Source organism: Gallus gallus, chromosome Z (genome assembly GCF_016699485.2).
Source record: "Gallus gallus isolate bGalGal1 chromosome Z, bGalGal1.mat.broiler.GRCg7b, whole genome shotgun sequence".
Lineage (NCBI taxonomy): Eukaryota > Metazoa > Chordata > Aves > Galliformes > Phasianidae > Gallus > Gallus gallus.
Window position 1 is genome coordinate 23,276,809 of NC_052572.1, and position 20,866 is coordinate 23,297,674.

Here is a 20,866-nt window from a genome sequence, read left to right on the forward strand (position 1 = left end):
TTGCAGCAAAATGAGATGCAGATCTTGATTATGGATTCTGAAGCTACTTATCAAACACTAATACTAGATACATTCTTTCTGCTATTTACATGATTATATCCAGAACATAGTAAAAGACAAAAAAATGCTACAAAACTCTTCTACAGTTATAAATACAGACGAGAAATAAAAGACATTCTACATACGAGGTCACTTCTTCTCAAAACGTTCCGCTTCTATTAATTAGAATTGCTTGGATATTACAATAAAAATAACTGACAGCTGAGGCTAATATGTAACAAAGGCCACATTTAATATTACTGCTGTGAAAATTTGCACTGTACAAGCCAGTTTTTACTGGATTGTATGAACTGTTCCAAGGGAAATGAATTCTCCGGAAGAGATTGTAAAACAGATCTGAAAGGGTTTTTATAATGTCACTATAAAACAAAAATGGTTGCTAAGAAAAAATTAAATTCTGCAATTAAAAAACAATTTTCATGCATACCCCCCTGCTGATTCAGACTCTGCATTTCCCTTTCTCTGCGATCCAGTTCAGCAGCTTTTCTTTCCAATTCTTCTTGACGCTTTAGTAGTTCTGCCTGGGCCAAGGCATGCTCCTGAACAAAACAGACATCAGATATTGATTAAAAACATGTATAAAAATAAATATTCTAAGCCTACCTCACATAATTAAGCATTTCCAGTTCTGTATAAGAGTGACTTTGTGCTGCCTGAAGTCATTTGATAACTGATGTTAAAGGCAGTATTAATTTTCATAATCAGCAGGAAAACAATATTTATTTATAAAAGACTGTCCAGAAGCATGTTACATAATTATACGTAAAAGAAATCTGGTGCCTGAAAGTTATAGACAAACCTTTGCAATTTGAGTGTAAGCAGGTGGTTCTTCTGTTGGTTTCATTATTGCTGGCTGAGTACTGGGTACATTAGGCATTTTCACATTTCCTGGAGGAGCCTAAGAATACAAGAGTCAGTTATAGGAAAACAGTCTCCTAATAACCATATTTTCATTAAGTCAGTAAGATCTAACCCAATTGTTCTAAAGAAAGTGTTACTGATAACCTGAAAATCTGATATGCTGTCTGCAATATTTATAACCTTTAGGAAAAGATATTCTATGGTGCAGTGTTTTGCTTGGTTGTTTTTACACTGCACTACTTACCACAAACACAAAAAGAACTTTACTGAATATAGAAAGTAAATAAAATTCTAATTTTGTTCAGACATGGATGTGGGGAAGGACAGTTATTAAGAGAACTGCTGGATATACCAGTGATCTCATTCTCAAACATTATGTTGTCTATTAGAAATGTCTTCCAGAACTTTTTACTTAACAAAGGTCTATACCACCTGCTTACCTGGAGAAACAATCCACTGTATTAAATTTTCACATTCAGGCCAAATGGTATTGTTTAACTATCCAATATATTGTTTAACTATCTCAGTAACATTTAGTGTAGCGTGTAGTTTCAGGTACCTGTTTTTTCAAGTATAGATCATTATCCATAAAAAAAAAAAAACAGTTTACGAGATTTTTTTTTTAGATGATCAGGGTTGAGTTGCTTTCTGTTTGCTTGTTTTTTGTGGTTTTTTTTTTTTTTTTAAGCTCAGATGGTTGTTTTTCTGTGTATTCCTTTTGGTCACCTCTGGCTTTCTCCACCTCTCTCATGTTAACCAATACCTATAAAACCAAGGAAATAACTATTGCCTTAAAGTTCAAACCACAGGAGAGCTATGTTTGCATAAAATTCAGTTGTAATTTTATTCTTAAATATGCCTGGGGAGAAAAGTACAATTCACACCTATCTTTGTGTAGAGCTTGCAGTATGAAAGACTGCTATTCTGTGACCTTTTAAGATACAGAATTACAGTAAGACTGAAATCAGTAACAAAAATATGGTGAGGAGTGTGAATAAAATACAACATATATGAAGCAGGAATCAACTAAACACCACTAATGTGAGAAATCATAATCTGGTCCATTTTATGTGCACTTTTTCCAAACATCTTTTGAAATACACTGCAATACTTTGAAGAGAAATCAGCATGACAAAGGAAATTCCACCCATATATGTAGTACTGCAACATCTTAGCAACATCAGTTGTTTCCAGCAATTCAAAATTATCTTTATACATTAGCTTCTAACAAAATTGAGAGATATCAGAAGTCTCATTTTTTTCAGAAACAGTCAGTGACTTAAACTTTTCATCCTTATAGAGATTATTCATCATTTTAGTATGAACAAAGTTGGCTGAAGATCGTTAATACCACTATTCCTTATGTGGGAGCATTCTGAAAAAAAAGTAAGTCTTTTGCATGAGAACTCCTATGAAAACCAGGTAACTACCAAGACTTTTATCTTCTACTTAAACATAACACTCAGACTCTGCACAAAAACTCCATACATTATGTACTATATAACAAAGCAATGCTAAAGAAGCCCCCCGAGAAGTCTGACAATTACAGCTCCGCAGTCAAAGTAATTAAAGGCTTTGAAAGCATAACTGATAGACTAAGCTGTCTGTTAGACTATAGACCACCTACAGTCTCCATAATGATTCCAGTAGCCTTACAAAGGCACCTGTAATACTGTTTAAAAGTGGACTGGTAGACCAAAAAATATTTGAACACTGAATTCAAAGATGCTTATCCTTTAAAGATACATCATCCAAACAGCCTGCAGTGCTCCTAATGGCTGGAACATGCATGTATGCTTATAACTAAAAGGACTGGTTTTAATGCTCATTGAAGATGTACAGGCTCTACTATATGCTAGCTATAGTCATCTATACAGCTTTTTGCTGTTTACTATGCATACAAGGACAGCTGTGAAGAAAGTCCACCACCTAGGTAAGGGTCTGTGCTCCATGGAAGAAATGAGACCTAAATCGTAATTTGGAGCTGTTAATATGCAGCCTGGAACCCTAGAGCACATAAACTGACATGGGATAACAGCTACCACATCCAGCAGTCTCAGACTGTGGACTCCTCTGGGACTCTCCCTCCAGCTGGGGATTTTCCTACTAGAGCCCAGTGCATGCACCTCAATATCCTGAGGGCTCTCTGTTTTAGGCTGATGAATCCTGTTAACGTGTTTGGTTTCTAGCAAGGCTGAACACATACTCAAGGTCCATAAAAATACACACCCATTCTGAGGACATTAATATGGCCAGCTAGCTAGCCAGACAGGGCACTAACTGTCTTAAACAACTTCCCCACAGAACACTGTCAGGACTATGATAAAACAGATACACACAACAGTGTGCCATTCCTCCTCTCAGAAAAAAAGAGGAAGTTAATACTGCAGACATCACTGCCTGAGGGCACGGCCACAGCTACTGGCACCTAGTTCACTCACGCTGCTCTCTCGAGCTGCTGGTACCCAGACCTTGCAGCACAGAGGTAGCTGAGTGAAATTCTACAGAAAAATAGCTAAGAGGGGATTTTTAAAAAGCTGCAGTGATTAGATACAGGATTCACCCAGATGGGTGTACTGACTGTCCGTGTCTGCTAAGAATGCAAGAAAGAAAACAACAACAACAACAACCCCCAAGCCTCTTACGCTTAGATTTTTTTTCCTCTGCCTGGCCAATAAAGAACTGGAACCATCTTGAAATCTGTGAAGTGCTTTTTCTGAACTGAATATGACAGCTGTCACTTTCCTTTCCTCTAGTGAGAGGACAACTGAGGTACATTCCAGTTCACACTTTAGCAACTTTCCATTTCAATTCCCTTAATACTCTGCCAAATACTACCTTGCTCTGGCCAATTTATTACTGCTCTAGAGCCTATTTTATTGAGCATTCAAGTTTAAGACACTTTCTTTTATTACTTGTAAGAAATTATTCATCGAGCCTTTTTCTACGTCATTAACTTCTATCAGTACTCATAACCTTAAAAATGGTGGAAGCTTCTTTCTTCCAGGAAAGAAAGTTTCTCAATTAGTTCTGCAACTGTTTTGCCTTAGAGCTTGCCTAGGAGTTTCATGCTTGCTTGCCAGAGTTTAAACTCTTTAAATTTTCTTTAGAAATAACCTCCATGTTTCCAAATGCTGTCTAACAACAGGAGTACGCTCACTATACACTTACTGTTTAAATCAAAAGCAGCAAAAAGTCAGCATGATTAGTCTCTTCTCAGGTGGCATCTAAATGGCTGCTGACTCTCCTATGCTGTTATCTTCAAGCTAGAGTAAGTACATCTACCCCATAAAATAATGCTATTGGACACTTAACACTTATTATCACCTGCTGCAGCTAGTTCACAGTGTAAGAAAACAATGAGAGAAGAGCCTGTAAGAGAGTCAGAGGTGATGAGGAAAACACAAGAAAATTCATGTATCTGCTTCAAGATCACTAACTACTTCTCATTGGATATCTCCCTAGGTTTTCTTGTATTATTGTTATAGGTTAAGAATGAAATTCCAACACAAGTCACATTCTGGCCAACATCTTCACAAGCTACAGCTAGTTATGTTAATATAGTAGCATTTCTTCATCAAGAACAGAACCATGCATGTTTTCGGAGACTACTGTGTCATCATAATTACTCGTGTAATCATAATTTGCATATAGGGAAATGAACTTAATTACTCCAATCTATCTGCAATGGTGGATGCTCAGAATTGCTTCAGTGTGTTTATTTTTCCAGTTTATTATTCAAAGACTAACTATGTGCTATCATCACAGGCATTATGACCCATCTTCTACAGATTAATGGAGAAAGCACTGTAAATATGAGACCATCTAAAACTCAGGTTGCACTAACTCTTCCTATTAAACTAAGAACTCATTTCTATACCTCTAATCACAGCTAAGAAGCACTGAAGAAAAGTCCCACAGCTACTCAGAATCAAACAACCAGAACATCCAGCTGCCCTGGAAAACCAAAGCCTTAAAGTTTCTGAGTTTCTTAGAAACAATAAGTATGTCCTCAAGCATTAGCACAGTACTGCTAATCTGGAGAACAGCACAGCCTTAAAACAGAAGTCCTGCTAGCATACCAGATCATTTATTATTGGACCATCAACAGCAGTAATGAAATAATACAGAAGAGTAAAATGGTATTTGCAGAAAGATATTATCTGGAACCACTTAACTTCTTCATAGAGGCACAAGTAATTTATTTTGCCCTGCAAATGTATTTTCTAATGTTCAGCAATCATGGGAGAAACAGAAGTTCAATAAAGTGCATATAGGGCAAACAAACAAGTAGGGAGAACAGAAATAAAGCATGCTAAGCCTTAATGCAAACAGCGTACTCAAGAGTGCTGCTTCTTACATGTAAACAAAATGTTCTGAGAAGTCAAAGAAGTAATCGTTCACTAGCCCGTACACAAAGCAATAAGGCTGAGAGTTCTTTGCACAGCTATTAAAAAGTTATTCCACAAGCTCATTCTGCATTACTTTCCAAGTACAGATTAAGCACATGTTTCCTCTAACTGCCACCTCTTAAATTAGCTCAATTAAGAATTAAGCTAACTTCATTAAAAAAAGTCCAAAACAATCCCAATAAAATCCCTTCTGGAGCATTAGCTAGCTTACAGTAAGTTCTTCAGTTTCCTGTGGTAAAGCATTCACAAGTTGCCATTTTACACCAATTTTCAATGCAAAGCACTGTAAAAATATTCTCATGAGACACCATTGTCTCATAACACCCCACCTGGAGGAAAAACAAATGCTGCAGAGCCAGAGAGCCCCTCCACCAGCGGTGCGCATTCAGCTCTTCCTTCTGCATATGACTATTGGCCTACTTGTGAATGCCTGATATCACCAGGAATCTGTCAGAACCAATTCTGCTTCTTTGTGCGCAGAACAGTAAGTAAGCAGAACAGCATATTCTTTTTTCCTGTGTTTAGTTTTTATTGACACAGGATTTCCAGCACTAAAAACGCTGAGGCAGCTTTGTAAGCAATGCCAGATTCACGCACAAGTTTTCAGATAACTAGCTAGTTATTCACTAATAGAGCTGTCAAGCACTGGAAGACACTGCCCAGAAATGCCACATAGGATCCCCATCTTACAATACATTCAAAATTCAGCAGGATAAGATGCTAAGCAATGTGGTATACTGACTCATTTTGATTAGAAGGTTAAACAACTTCCAGAGGTCCATTGCAACCTGTGACATGGTGCTTAACGGTTGTTTATCCAAGTGCTACCAGCGATTTGGGTAGGGAAGAGAAATACCTGACTGACAGCCTGGATGAGACCGAGGAGGCATTAGCAGAAAGAAGCACAGCCAGAAATTACCTTTTATAAGGGTTTAACACTAATTATTCAGACTTGTATTGCAAGGACTGCACTGATCTCTGGCTATCACTGGATAAGATCCTATCTTATACAACCAACAGTTGGCCAAGGGAACTGAGTTGTCTATTTTTACAGACATTTTACTACATAGATCCATCCAGTCTTTGATCCTGACAGACAAATACTACAAGGTACTTGTATCTTGAAATTCAACCAATCCACAGCTTTTCATGGCTATCCCAAACTGTACTTACTTGATAGATTTTTATTTCAGTGTTTCACTGTCAAAGCTGTAATGAGCAAAGAAACAAATGAATATGACCTTCCTTGAAGGGAACAGGCTGGTAAGAGATGAATGCTAAGAAGAACGTCTCTTAAGTACATCTCTCAATAAGCATGAAGTACCATATTTATCAGTGAGACAAAAACTTTCAAAACAAGTCAGTTGTAAGTAACTGATAGGTCTAGTTTTATGTTCACTGCAGGGATAACAAAAGAGGGGGAGCTACCCAGGAATTTACTGAATATATGCCTCTAAAAATGACACAGTTCTAATGATTTTTTCAGATTTTTAATGCACATATTTCAAAGTGCATGCTGTATGCACGATTGCCTCCATATATGTTTACATATACGCAGTGCTCAAAGCAGGAGTTCAACAAGCAGTGGCACAACTTGTAGAAGTACTGCAGAATCAAAGGATGTGCGCTCACAGAGGACAGATAAATACATTCAATTAATGAGAAGAAATTAGAAATTTCATTAGAAGTACTATAAAAAACTTACAATTTTTTTCCTGCTGTATTCTGAAAACAGAAAGAATTTATAAGAAGCATCTCCCTTGGTAAAAAAAAACACAACTGAGCTAAGACAATTAATGTCAGAATACAGAGTTTTAAGTCACTTTCTGATCAGAAAAAACAGCCAAGAATCTGTCTGTACCTGCAATTAAGAAATGTGCTCATTCCTGAAAAGGCATACCACTGAGGAATAAATACTCAATATATTCAGCACTCACAAGATACACAGATGACATCCGCAAGAATCAATTAGAATCCTGTACCTGCAGAGCCGACTGTCAGAAGTCAGACAACCTCATAAACTGCAATTTTTCCTCTAACAACAGAAAAACATGTTGAAATATGTAATGAAAGGTTAGAGACCCCTATATAACTTTCTGTTTAAAAAAAACCAATAACCTACTGTCTTTAGGAATTATGGTTTTGCAAAGCAATTTGAAAATCTCCAAGCTAAGAAAAACTGTATGAAATTTGTGATACTACAAGTCAGGAGAAAAAAAAGTCTGGACTTATTTAATACTACTGCGTGTTCTAACTACATCTCATTTAAGAGATGACCCAAACACACTCAAAAAAAGGTGCTTTCAGTCTAGCACTGTAATACTGTATGATACCTTGCCACTGCATTGCAAAGACAGGGATGCCAATATCCTTGAGCAGCACTTCCAAGATCTGCCACAGGAAATATAAGCATAAATTTGAAAAATATAGTACTTTATTGTTGGAAGTTATACTGATAGATAGTAACCGTCCATACATTATGCAGATTTCACACCAGATCTTCACTGTCAGAAGCAATCACTTAAAAATGTTACAGCATCAAATCTATTTCATTCCCTGTACTTTTCCTCCAAGAGAAAAGACAGTGTAGAAACTACACAAATTATAGGCAATGCTGTGTTTCTCAGGAATAAATTACTCCTTTTGTAACATTAAAACTATTCATAGTTTGAGGATTGTGAGTTAAATTCAATGTTTTTCTTACTCTGAGCAGTACTTAACATGAAACAGATATTTTGTTAGTATGCCACATTCACGTGCTTTAAAGAACTGGAAAATTTAAAAAAGCACAAAGGACAGACTACCAGAAACCTTACTGAACAGAAGAAAAACAGCTTTGTTTTGAGACCCTTTTAGGAAGCCACATTCCTCAAGAGATCAAAACTCACTCCAGTTAAACCCACAGTATGTATCCTCCAACTATCCTTCAAACTGAACCCAGCAGGTGGTTGAGCACCACACAGTCCTTTGCTCACCCCCCCCTTCCCCAGTGAGATGGGGAAGAGAATCCATAAAAAAAAAAGTAGAACTCACAGGTTGAGGTAGAACTATTTACTAAGATAGAGAAAAGGTTAATAATTATGACATTTATATATAAGCATATATAGAAATTAAGTCAGTTATCTTAATTCTGTTCCTTCCCATCTCCTTGGACCCTTTGCTGAAAATGGCTAACACTGCTTAGCAGACAACTATGAGCACTGGTGTGTTATCAACATTGCTTTTCTCCCAGAACCAAAACACAGCATCGTATCAGACACTCTGAAGAAAATGATTCTAACCTAGCTGAAACTAAGACTCAAATACTTCGGAGATGGCAGGTCCTTAGAGATCTTTCATTACCTCTAGCTAGTTCTTCACATATTTTACATAACTGTACCAAATTCTGAAAACAATACCCCACAAATCTTACCTAAAAAATTCAACAGCATACTTAAAAAAAAAAATCAATATGCTTACTGTTCTCGAATCAGAGAAAGGATTGTATTCATCTAATCCAGGGGGAACATTTCTTGTCACTTGCGTAACCGAAGGATCCTAGAAGACAAGACAATTCTGTAAATACATAGACATGTACGTAAGAAATGAGACAACACATCATATCACGTAGAATTTAGCTTTTCTTTAACAAAAAGCTTATTTTCACTAAAAAAAAACAATCAAAAACTTGTAAATATCCACCTCTTCCTGTAAGCCTGACATCATGCTACTCAGAGCTTCTTACAAATCTAAATTCACACAAACTCCATCTGTCATCCATTTAATTCATAAGGAAAAAATGTTCTTAGCAGAGAAGGGAAGAAAACCGTATGCTGCTATTTTGACTGCTGGTCTCCACAACTATACAACCAGCTAAGAGCACAACAGAATAAAAAACTTGCTTTAACTCTGGGCTTTTCCTACTTAGAAGTCCCTACAGAACCTCCAGGATTAGGAAAAACACTTAAGAAAAATGAAGCTGAGGAAACAATGCTCCACAACAGAAAGGCACCTTTGCTTCAGCTTCTACCTGAAATAGTAGGTTTAAGAAAAAGGAACTGCTTTTTTTTGTTTGTTTTCCTCTAAACAACTACACAGTGAGGAACACAGCTTAATATTTAGCTTTATAAATTAACTGCAGAAGTTAAACATTCCTGAGGTAGAGACAGGCAGGCTTGGTTCTGCAGGGACACCCACTTATCAGAAACCAGACCAACTTCATATAAATAAAAATTGCACTTACTCCACGTGGTGCTTGGTTCCACCTATGTAATTTCTCTGGTTTAAACTAAGGTTTTTGTATCTTCAGATATTAAAAATGGATGAAAGGAGGTAGGTTTTTTTTTTTTTTTTAATTAAGAAATCTACATAGTCTATGTGGTTAGTTTTAGTTCTGTTTACACAAAAGAAGCTTACAATATTTCATATGTATAGCAAATAAACCAAAATGCTATAGATATTTGCTTATATTTTATGTGCACATAAACATTTCCTTATCTTCAGTCCAGTTAAATATCAGAAAAGCTACAGCTGATTAAGACTGGGAAGACGATTAAGTATTCACATTTTTCTATTTTACATTTCATATTTTTATTTATATTTCCTTCTAAGATAACTAAATTTAAGCCCCTTATATGAAATATTAAAGAAATACTTTAAGTGTGGCTTATTCTACACTGAAGTAAATACATAAACTATTGAACTACTGAAAAATAAAAATTAGTTTCTTACACACAGCATCCACTGCAATACTAACTTTGTCTTGACAGTAGCTGCTTTATGTGAAGTGCAGGAATAGCATTTCCTTAACACTATTTTTTTACTAGCTGTAGTCACACATTAAAATAATAGGCAATTCAAAAAACTTCACCTGGAAAAATAAGGCAAGTATTGCTTCAAAAATAAATTATATTGTATATTTTAATCAAATTTGTGTATATATTTACATAAAACTACTGTTTCTGTTTACATGGAATGCTACCACTTTTAACTAAAGCATGCATTTAGCTGCAAAGCAGTGCTTTAACAGTGACTGAACGAGTCAACCTCTCTAAGTGAATAAAAAAATGTTACATTCAATCAAAATCCTCTTTCCTGCGTTTGACTTATATAATAATTAGTGATTTTAATAACATAATCCTGGTGATAATCTCCCCAACAAGTTCACCATATTTTTAGATTTCATCTTAGACTTGAATGCACTGTTTCAAGTACAGTCTCATGAGGACTTACACGAACTAGCAGAGTAACTAACTTCATGTAACATGTCCTTTCTTTAAAAGACTGGCACAAAACATCGTGCAGCTGAGCAACAAAAGGGAGTGAGAACATATGGGGGAGAACATTTGCTGTCAAAATCTGAACACATCATTAGAAACATTCTATTAAATAACAAATAAGAAAAATCTGACACCTGAACATCAATTTACTGGACTTGCTAGTGCGAGATCTTTATGGAAGAGCTTAAAGTGAATACAAGTAAGGCAATATCATAATTCCATGCACAAGATTGTAGAAAGTTTTATACGTCTGAAAACTATTATCTTACTAAGGTGGGTTGACCAAAGCGTGCAGTTAAGCCCCCACCCAGTTGGTCACTCCTTTGCCACTGTGATGGCAGAGATACCAAACAGGCAAAAGCAACTTGTCAGTGTAAAAGTAGAGAGTAAATGAGGGAAGAGGAAAAAAAAACAGTAACACAAATGATGCAAGGGCAAGCACACACCATCCTCAACCAGCACAGGGATATCTAGCCAGTCTCTGACTAATGGTTACTTTGGATTCTTTTCCACATGCTACTGTGGAACATGAGGATACAAGGTAAGGACTATCTCTTGTCAGGCAGAGTCAGATGTCTTGTCTGTGCCTCCTCCCAGCCACTTGCCCACACCCCCAGACTCCTCTCAGCAGAGGAGAGTAAGAAACAGAAGGCCATAATGCTGTGCAAGCGCTGTTCAGCAGCATCAGAAACACTACTATGTTACCAGCATTGTTTTGGTCCCAAATCTAAAACACAGCACCAAACAGACTGCTATGAGAAAGATTAACTGTTTTGCAGCCAGAACCAGGACACTGCTGGTTCTCAGCAAACTTCTCATCACCACAACCCCCAACTCCTTCTCCACTGGACTTTCACTCGTGCTTTTAGTATGGTATTACTTCAACATATGATCTCAAATCATTGCCTTTTCCAGTGTTCAAGTGCAGACACAGATGCATCTATAGATAGCTGGCCATCAGCCATGAAGAAGACGACAAAATTATTAAACTCAAACAGCAATTTGATTTAGCTGCTTTAAAAGCACATTTCAACACTCCTGTGATTCATCAGCACATTCATTACTAACCAGATGACTCAGTTTTAAGTAGAATATCACAGACTCATGAGACAGTCACTGTACAGAAACAGATTTCCAAAAAAAAGAGGAAAGAGTGGTCACATCGAATTTTGAAAGGCTGTCTACATTTACAAATAAGATATGCAAACAATAAATGTCTGATGAAATAAAGCCTTTCTTCTTCAAGTGTTTTGGAGATGAATGGGGGGAAAAACTCTTAGATCTCTTCACACTGATTGTGACATTCTAATACTGATTTATAAGAATGACAGGGAATCCATGCTTGCTGAACTAAACAAGCTTACTACATCAAATGTCTTAGTTCTAAAAATAAGTTGTATGCATAAACGCCCAGTGAACAGAGCAAGAAGTCCTCTAGCAGAAGTCCATTCTGCTTTTAGAACTAACAATTGCTGCACTTCTGCCAGATACTGCCATTGTTTGCAAAATCAACAACAGCTCTGAAAAAAAAAAACAATGACCCAGAGGACCTTCAACGTCAGTTCCATGTAAGATAAGTTCTCTTATGTAGTAAAAAACCTGCAAAGGTTGCTGCAGTTCTATTGAAATACATGAACTGAATACTATTATACGAAGCTTCTGCTCTCAGAAAACCTCAATCTGGACTTCAGTATAAGTTCATGGCCTGATCTCTCTCACAAGCTGGAAGACACAAGACGTAAACCGGAGATTACAGTGAAAAATACAGTAATCTCAGAGCTGAAGGAGGTAATTACTATCGTGGAGATCTGACTCCCTGCTATACTTATTCACTGAAATGTTCTGTACCGCTAGGAAAACCAGCCTCAGTGGAGAGGAACAAGTTCATCATAGCTTGGTCATTATGTGAAAGCTTCTGGACTGTTCTAAACATTCACAGTACAGTGAAGTATTGACGCCAACAAAAGCTACCTTTCATAATTCAAAACCGTGCTTAGAATACTCTGAAAAGATCAGACCTGACAACCCAGAGAACACACAGGCTTACTGTGCACCTTTCTCACCTTACACTCATTACATCTCACTTCAAAACTAGAACGAATGACTACTCACCTAGATGCAGCAAGAAAAACTGTGAAACACTCATGCTCACTGCTGCTTAGTAAGAAAACAATTTAGCAGTTTATCAGGGTTTGAGTAATGAACAAGGAACATGAATGACAAATATGTGCTGAACACAACACTGGAATAAAGTGACATTTAAATGAAAGCTAACAAACCTGTACAAAACACATGTATCCTCCTGGTTAAAAAGGTTAGAACCATAATACCCTAAACAAACAAGCAAACCTAGGCTGACATAACTTGTTTTCCACATTTTAGTATTCTACCTGAACAATTAAGTTAAATACATTATTTGAGCTATTCTAGTTTGCTAATATGGAGGAATGGAAAAAAGCCCCAAAGATAAGCTACACTAAGTGATAATATGAAGGCACTGACAAAAAGCAACAGCGTGACTGGAACCACCAAGCATCCAGAGACCTCGAACACACACTGCACGATTTAAGTGATGAAAACTAGGTAACCCCTAGAAGATTCAGAATTTCTGGGACGCTCTTTAAATATCAGATGTCAGCCCCTGAACAGGTCAACTACATATTGCTTAGACTGAGAAGGATATATCCTGGAGGACTCCTCCCCAACATAGTCCTGCCCTTGCACTGACTCTAGGCCACAACCCAGTTTTCCACAGACACCCAGCCAGTCCCAGCCCTTCCTTCTTACAGAACAGATGCCAACAACTTCCTTCTTGCTTACCCAGCTTATTGTTCCCTCTTTCCACTCAACACTTCTTTCACAAGTCTTATCTCATCCAAGCTCCTAAGTTCAGCACCTCGATTTTCTGATTTTTCTCTTTAACTATTAGCCACATCAACTGAGAAACACAATTTAAGAACTGACTATTTTTCACACCCAGATACTCTAAGATGTGCACTGGTCACATACAAACACTTCAAGTGGTATTTTCAAGATTTGAATTAGCTTGGAATAGTGGAGTTTTAAGAAATCAGCACAACCTAATTAACCTTTTCCATCTTAACTTTCACTTATTTCTTGTAGTCTCAATCCCTCGATAACAACCGGAAAAGCCAAGATTAGAATTACTTTATTTGTGTCACTCGGAGTCAGGTGTAAGAAGCACCCCAATATTTACATTAAGAATGGGAAATTGGAAAAAACTACAATACATCTTCAGTTCACATCTGCAAGAGTATCTACAGAATTGTTAAAAATGACTCCTGTGCTAGCTCAGCAAATTACACTCGCATATACAGTTAGCACAAAGGGCTTATTAAAGAAGGGTATACAAAACCACCTATTTACAAATTAAGGAGAAAACAAGAGAAGGAAGGTAGATTGAGCCACCCCCGTGCTCCCTAAGAGAGTACATGGCTGAAATGGAGAACAATCCATTTGATACAAGTTTTTACATCAAATTAAAGAGAATAGAGACCTCCGTTGTCTAGGAGACAAAAACTAGTCATCTGCTACAATTTTCATTAATACATCACAGACGAACAAATTAAAAGACTCAAACTAGATGCTGGATGTAGTGATTCTTTGTATTACTATTCACTGGGAATGGCTCCAGCATTGTTCCGCCATGATTAAGATGTCCTGATAGCACACCACAGATTAACAAATTAAAGACTCAAACTAGATATTAGATGTAATGATTCTCTGTGTTACTGTTCACTGGGAATGGCTCCAGCATTGTTTCACCATGAGTAAGCTGCTCAGACAATGCACAACGTGAAAATTTTCTGAAAAACGTTACAAGCTAGATTTATTTTGCTATTTGAGACTTCTGTTTCTTTTAAAAACAGCGGCCAGCTGAGTAGAGAACTAGGAATTCTCCATCCTGTAATGTGTACTTCAAATTGTTTGAAAAATAAAACAGAAGCTAACAATACATTTGAGAAGGTATATTTCTGTAGTCCTTTTTTCCCCCCTTAATGGAACTACATAAGTGACAGTGATGTTAAGCACTCCAGATGTCACGATTAATTTAGTTCAGTGTGCTTTGATTCCAAGGACTGGCAAGGAAGTAAAAACAACATCTCATTGCAGAGGTCAAGAAACAGAGCAAAAAAACAGATTCTAAACACTGATTTGGATTGGGATTATAAAGGTTTCAGAATGCATCAGCAACTCAAAACAGTAATTTCAAATTGTGTCACTTATGTAGAGAACTACAAAAACCTGTAACAGGCGTAAGTGCATAAAATACTTTTATTTGGAAAAGATAACTAGTTCTAAAACAGGGTAGGAAGGTAAATCTTTAACACTAGTTGACAAGTGGACGTAAATAAGACAACTAAATTTCTTTCATGACTTGGGTCGCATTACCAGGAGCACTGCACATCAAAAGAATATACTAACTGTGTTGCTTGGGAGAACAGGTAACACTAGAATGCTGCACTTGAAGTGACAGTGTTTTTTTATTTTCTCAATATACACAGGATTTGTAGGACAACATCAAAAAGATATCTGAGTAAACTGACAGAAGTACACCTGGTTAACCTTTGGAAGAAAAAGAAACCAAGGATAAAGCAATAGACTAAGAAAGCAGAAGTGGGCTTTTAAAGAGGATTAATTCATTTCCGTTAACAAAGTCAGGGAAGAAAACAATTGAGTAACATAGCTACTTGAGTACAACTAAGGAATAATAAGGGGCTATATGCAATTCTAGAGATTTTCATTTTTTGCTTAGGTGTTGCCTTTCGCAGGCAACCGTGATGTTCGTTGCTTAGGGGAGCCTGCGGCTTGGCCATATACCGAGGTGATGCCAATATGATGAGCGGTAAAATGGCCTCTATTCACTACTAAAACACAGCTTATGTTACATTTTTACCTACAAAACTGTGCTGTCATGTCCCACTCTGATTGGTTCATACCAGACAACACCGTGCCCTATTTGGCCGTCTCCACATTCTTTTCTCATTCTTCTTCTTCTCCTGTTTTCTCTGCATCAAGGTCAGCACGATAGTACTGTCTCTCTATGCTTAGGGAGAAGCCTGTCCCGTACATCCTGTGCCCCCGCAAGACGCTTACTACAACACTTAGGTTCAAGGGAAAAGGATGATCTGTTCAAGACAAAAGTGGATTCAATCCACACAGAGAAAACAGTTCTCATCACAAAAACTTCTAAAAGATGATAGGATTGATATAATAAGGCTTCACCTTTCTTGTACCACCATATAGTTTTTGTCCTTTGCTCCAAGATCCTCAGAAATTACTTCATCCTCCCTGCTTTAATAGTCACTGACACCATCCACCTTTTACTGAGGTAACTTTTTCAGGATTCACCCATAATTACTTTCCCCCAGCTATGCATTTTCCCTTTTGCCTTTGTGCTTGGAAGGAGGTTCCAAGAGAGCAAAAGAGATTCAGCCCCAGTGTTATCCTTCTAACTACTTAACATGCTCAGCAAAGATATACCTTCAAAAGACCTAACCCTGTACAGACTAGAAGCTGAATCCAGATCGGTGAATCCGCTCTGGGGAAATCATGAGATAAGATCAGTAAGTCTTACAGAATTAACCGTAGCCAACTAGGATTTCATAGACCTGACACTCCCACTGAAAGCTTCAGCATTTCAGTCCAAAAAATTAGAACCCTTCCCTATTTTAGACTAAATTTACTACTGATCAATTGCAATGGGTGTAATTCAATACGAACTTTCAATCTCCATTAGGTCTTTTCTCTCATGACTGTGCCCCCAGATTACCCTGCAGTCTGTGTTTTAATGCATGAAAAGGATTGACTTATTCCAATACAAATTCTCAACTGGTAATCACAGATTATTAACTATACCCACTACATATCTGCCTTTTCTAAACATCATAGAATCATAGAATGGCCTGGATTTAAAAGGACCATAACAATCATCAAGTTTCAACCCCCCTGCTATGTGCCGGATCACCAACCACCAGACCAGGCTGCCCAGAGCCATATATATAATACTATACATACATACATTACTGGTCCAGAGCTGCTTCTGTGAGTACTCTCCATGGGCTGTGCCTCCTCCAGGCCACATTCACTGTTGCAGCACATGCTCCTCCGAGCCTACACAGGTTGATCTGACCCTCTTGGTGCCCATGCACTGCAGGGGAATGGTCTGCTCCTCCATGGGCCTTGCCTGGGCTACAGCATTGCTGCTCCACACCTGGAGCACTTCCTGCGCTGACCGTGGCGGCAGCAGGGCTACTTCTCTCCCATTTCCCCACCTCTCCCTCCCAGCAGTTTTCCCCTTTCTTAACCACGCACTCCCAGAGCACACCCAGCATGACTTACCGCTCAGCTCTGGTGGTGGCGGGTCCCTGATGGAGTTGGCTCTGATCTGACATGGGGCAGTGCCTAGCTCTGCTCACAGAGGTCATCCCTACAGCTTTCCTGATCCTAAAACCTTCCCATGTAAGTCCAATACAAGCATCATGTCTCTTAGCTATTCTAAAAACTCACTCCTTCCTTAGCTATGAAAGGTACAGTATGTTCCTCTCTGTAATGCTGAAGTCACTCTAAAGAGTGCAAAACTAATACAAATGTAATACTTTCAAACTCTGAAAATTTGGCAAAAATGCAGCTATAACCACTACTGATTATCAAACAAAACACAGCAGTTCTGATTTATGGTGCACTAACAGCACTGAGGAAGTGCACTCTCAAAAACTACCTACTATGGAGGACATTTAAAGGGCACCTTGAACTTTATTTCCAGTGTTAAGTTATGCAAGACTTGAAGGAACTTGTAGGTTCTGAAAATATGAAGGGACATCAGATAAGCAAATCAGAAAAGTATCTGTAGTTTATGTCCTTTACTATTTTAAACAGATACAAATTAATTGGGTACATTTTCTAATTATCTAAGAAGAAATAAAACAAAGTTCGGCATATAGGCATACAATACTTCAAGCATTAGGGTTCTGATCCTTCAAAAGTAATTAAGTTTTCCTTTCCTTCATGCAAGTTTCTTTCTCTTTGACAGCAGCAGCAAGGTGAAAGCTGTACAGATAAGTTCTGCTGTACTACAAGGCAGCAGTCATCAATTCTCTGGTGCTTCAGCATCAGACCTTCAGCTCATCCTTCCTGCCAAACCAGACAGAAGATTAATTTGTGCTCATGTGAGTCAGATTAACTGCTGCATCCAAATTATCACTGGAACTAGCTCTGTTGTGAAGTTAAGCTCTAATGTATACTTAGCTGCAGTGACTAAACTAATCCTTTGACCTCAGTGGGAGCAACTCAGGCATCTAATGCCATTTTTAGATGTCTTAGAGAATCTCAGACATCTATACAAGAAGGGTAGTCATGACAGAAGCGTGGAAGACTTTGAGGAGCAACAGCTGGAGGTTAACCATTGTTTGGATAACATACAGAAAGGCAATAGCAGATATAGCTGCTTTAAACCAGTCTTAAATTACCTAAGAATGGTAAACGTCACAAGCTGGTAAATAAATAAAGAATTGCTTAACCCTTTCCAAGGATCAGGGCTCACCAAATACTCCAAAGGAGAGGATCTCCAAGTAGACATGCCTCTTTTGTAGCTGCCAGCCCTTAAAAGAGGTTAGGAAGCCAGGCTCCACCCCTTCCAGCCACACAGGCGAATTGCTTCTACCTATACTCCCACAGCTGGCTACACCCCTTCACCCGGTGCTCAATCACTGGTTCAGGCCATGACCTAACAGTTCCCACACAGATATCTAATCCAACCAAAGCAACTGTTTCCATAATTATATAATTTTGAAGGTTTCCATGCTTGCAGGCTTCCAGACTGAACAGAATACTGTGTGTCTTGTTCAGTTACAATCTCTGTCCATGTCACTTAGTTGTTTAAATATGAATGGTAGCCTCCTGGTAAAAACACAAATACATACTACTTTTCACTCTTACCTTAATTTAATATCAAATACCTGCATCTGCTCAGAGCTCCCATCACAGCAGAGGAAGTGGCCCAACCAGATGACCCACTACTAGGGGACCTGATCCTGACCCAAACTTGATTTCCTACCTTGGCCTCAGCACAGCCTTGACTCCAGGCTGAAAACAGTACCGTCACTGGACCCACTTTGCTCTGTCTGGGTTAAGTGGGATTCCACCACTTGTCAGTGAGAATGTCACCAAACCTGAGTTCATGCACTCAAGACAGGAGAAGTACTTCACAGAGAAGGAAACAGTACAGCTTTCATTATTAGCCCATTTTCATTTATGATGCTTTAAGTCACATTGCAGATGTATTTACAGTGCTGCTACATCAAATTATAGCAAGATTATCATATCTTCACTTGTATGGTACATGAGAGCATTTTCTTCTGCACAATTCTAATGTGATCACAAGCTTTCTAACACAAGAATGTTAGTCATATCTTTGTTTCATCACTCCTTGTCTTTCTAAATGAAAGATCTCCTGTTTTGGTTGGTATACCATCCAGTGGACAACTACTTGTAGGGGAATATCGTGATATCAAAAACATCCTTTGGGTTCAGTATGAGGACTTCTGTTTTTTAACGTCTTACTCTTTTTTAAAAAGAGATGTTAGGTGTCCACTTATCAAAATAAACGTGCCATGATCAATTCAAGCAAGCAAATACCTGAAATGAGAAATTATACTTACAGACAAAAATCCTTTACTTCCAGGAAATGCCAAATGAGGAACACAATTTTAGGTTTCCGAAAGAAGTAACTACCCAGAATGCTGATCATGAGCAAACTAGACATTCCTGTTTTTCCGTTTTTCCATTCAGCATCAAGGAAGAATCTCCACTGAAATCTTTTCATTAAAAGGCATGAGACCAGCCACAGGAAACCAGCAGATCACAGACAATTAGCAAAACCAAAATACTTCAGAGAAAGCAGGAGCTGTCTTCAAACCTGGCAATGACTCTTCATGTGATACCCCTCCCTCCTTTTTTTGCCACTCTACTTTGTGATTTTACACAGACATAGAAAGTGCCTGCCAACGAAAGGGAAGTAGGTAATCTCATAGACAAACAGTACAAATAAATTTGAATACAGTGTTCAGACAACATGATCTAGGTCATCAAGGCATATCTGGAAATTCTGGTTCTGTGTGTAAAGTATAACAAAATACATAGCCTACATTATAAAACACAGAGAGTAAACCAAAATCCAGACACACATGTACTTCAAGGTTTGGCATATTGAGGAGGCCTTCTGCCCCTTCAAGTAAATATGTGTATGACAAAAGGTATGCAGCATTATTTTCTGTCAGCAGTTGAATGAGAAAGAAAATAGCAGAAACTAGAAGAAGTGGGGAAAAAAGCCTCTAAGAAAGGAAAAGCATGTAGCTTTCCTAAAACAACTTCTGCAAGTGAGAGAAATCCAGAACTGTGTTGAACAAGGAGCTTCAAGTTACAAAGAAGTTGTTCTAGAGTACTTTTGTTGTGATATACTGCAGATCTTGAGTAACAGCTACAATGAAGAGAAACTGGAAAAAAAAACACCACTTTAAGCAGTGCCTTCAAACTCTGAGTATAGTTGAGGTAGGTTTCCAGCTATGTCTCAGAAACACTACACAGGACAAGTTCTCTTCAGCCTGGAGAAGACAAGGCTCCAGAGGAACCTTATAGTGGCCTTCCAGTACCTCACAGGGGCCTACAGGAAAACTGGGGAGGGACTATTTGTAAGGGTATGTAGTGACAAGATGAGGGAAAATGGCTTTAAACTGGAAGAGGGTAGATTTAGACAAGGTATTAGGAAGAAATTCTTTGTTGTGAGGGTGGTAAGACACTGGAAGAAGTTGCCCAGTGAGGCTGTGGATGCCCCCTCCCCAGAGGAGATCAAGGGCAGGCTGGATGGGACTTTGAGCATCCTGGTGTAGAGGGAGGCGTCCCTGCCTACAGCATGGGGGTTGGAAATAGATGACCTTAAAAGGTCCCTTCCAACCCAAACCATTGTATGATTCTATGAAGTTACAGGGCCAACAAACAATGCAGGAGAAGCTGTTTCTGCTTTGGGTGTCCGTACACAAGAAATTTGCTATACATTGCTTTTGCATAAGAAAAGAATCACCTATTTTTGTTGCTGAAGACATGTTCTAGAACAATGATACGTTTTTGCCTCCTGGTGCCAGGAAGTAAAGAACAGAGCTCACAGCCATTGGTACCAGTCCAAACTACTGCTGGCAGCAACCCCTGTGCCTGGACTGCTGTTCCTCCAGAAACGTCACTGAATGGTGCACAAAGTGA

General features: G+C 38.2%; 1 protein-coding gene across 3 annotated transcripts in view; it reads right to left on the minus strand.

Moving 5' to 3' along the window:
- Window positions 1-20,866, minus strand: part of SCAMP1 (secretory carrier membrane protein 1) — a 38,923-nt gene that overhangs the window by 16,847 nt on the left and 1,210 nt on the right. Inside the window, exons 1-4 of one of the 3 annotated variants that reach the window (XM_040655483.2) lie at window positions 9,325-20,814; window positions 8,793-8,870; window positions 860-958; window positions 488-599 (exon numbers count right to left, since the gene is read on the minus strand). In XM_040655483.2, the coding sequence (XP_040511417.1) occupies window positions 488-599; window positions 860-937 (190 nt within the window). In that variant the 5' untranslated portion in view covers window positions 938-958; window positions 8,793-8,870; window positions 9,325-20,814. Of the gene's footprint in view, window positions 1-487; window positions 600-859; window positions 959-5,662; window positions 5,753-8,792; window positions 8,871-9,324; window positions 20,815-20,866 lie in introns of those variants that run through there. The other 2 variants (XM_046905292.1, NM_001277993.2) reach the window with 2 other exon arrangements.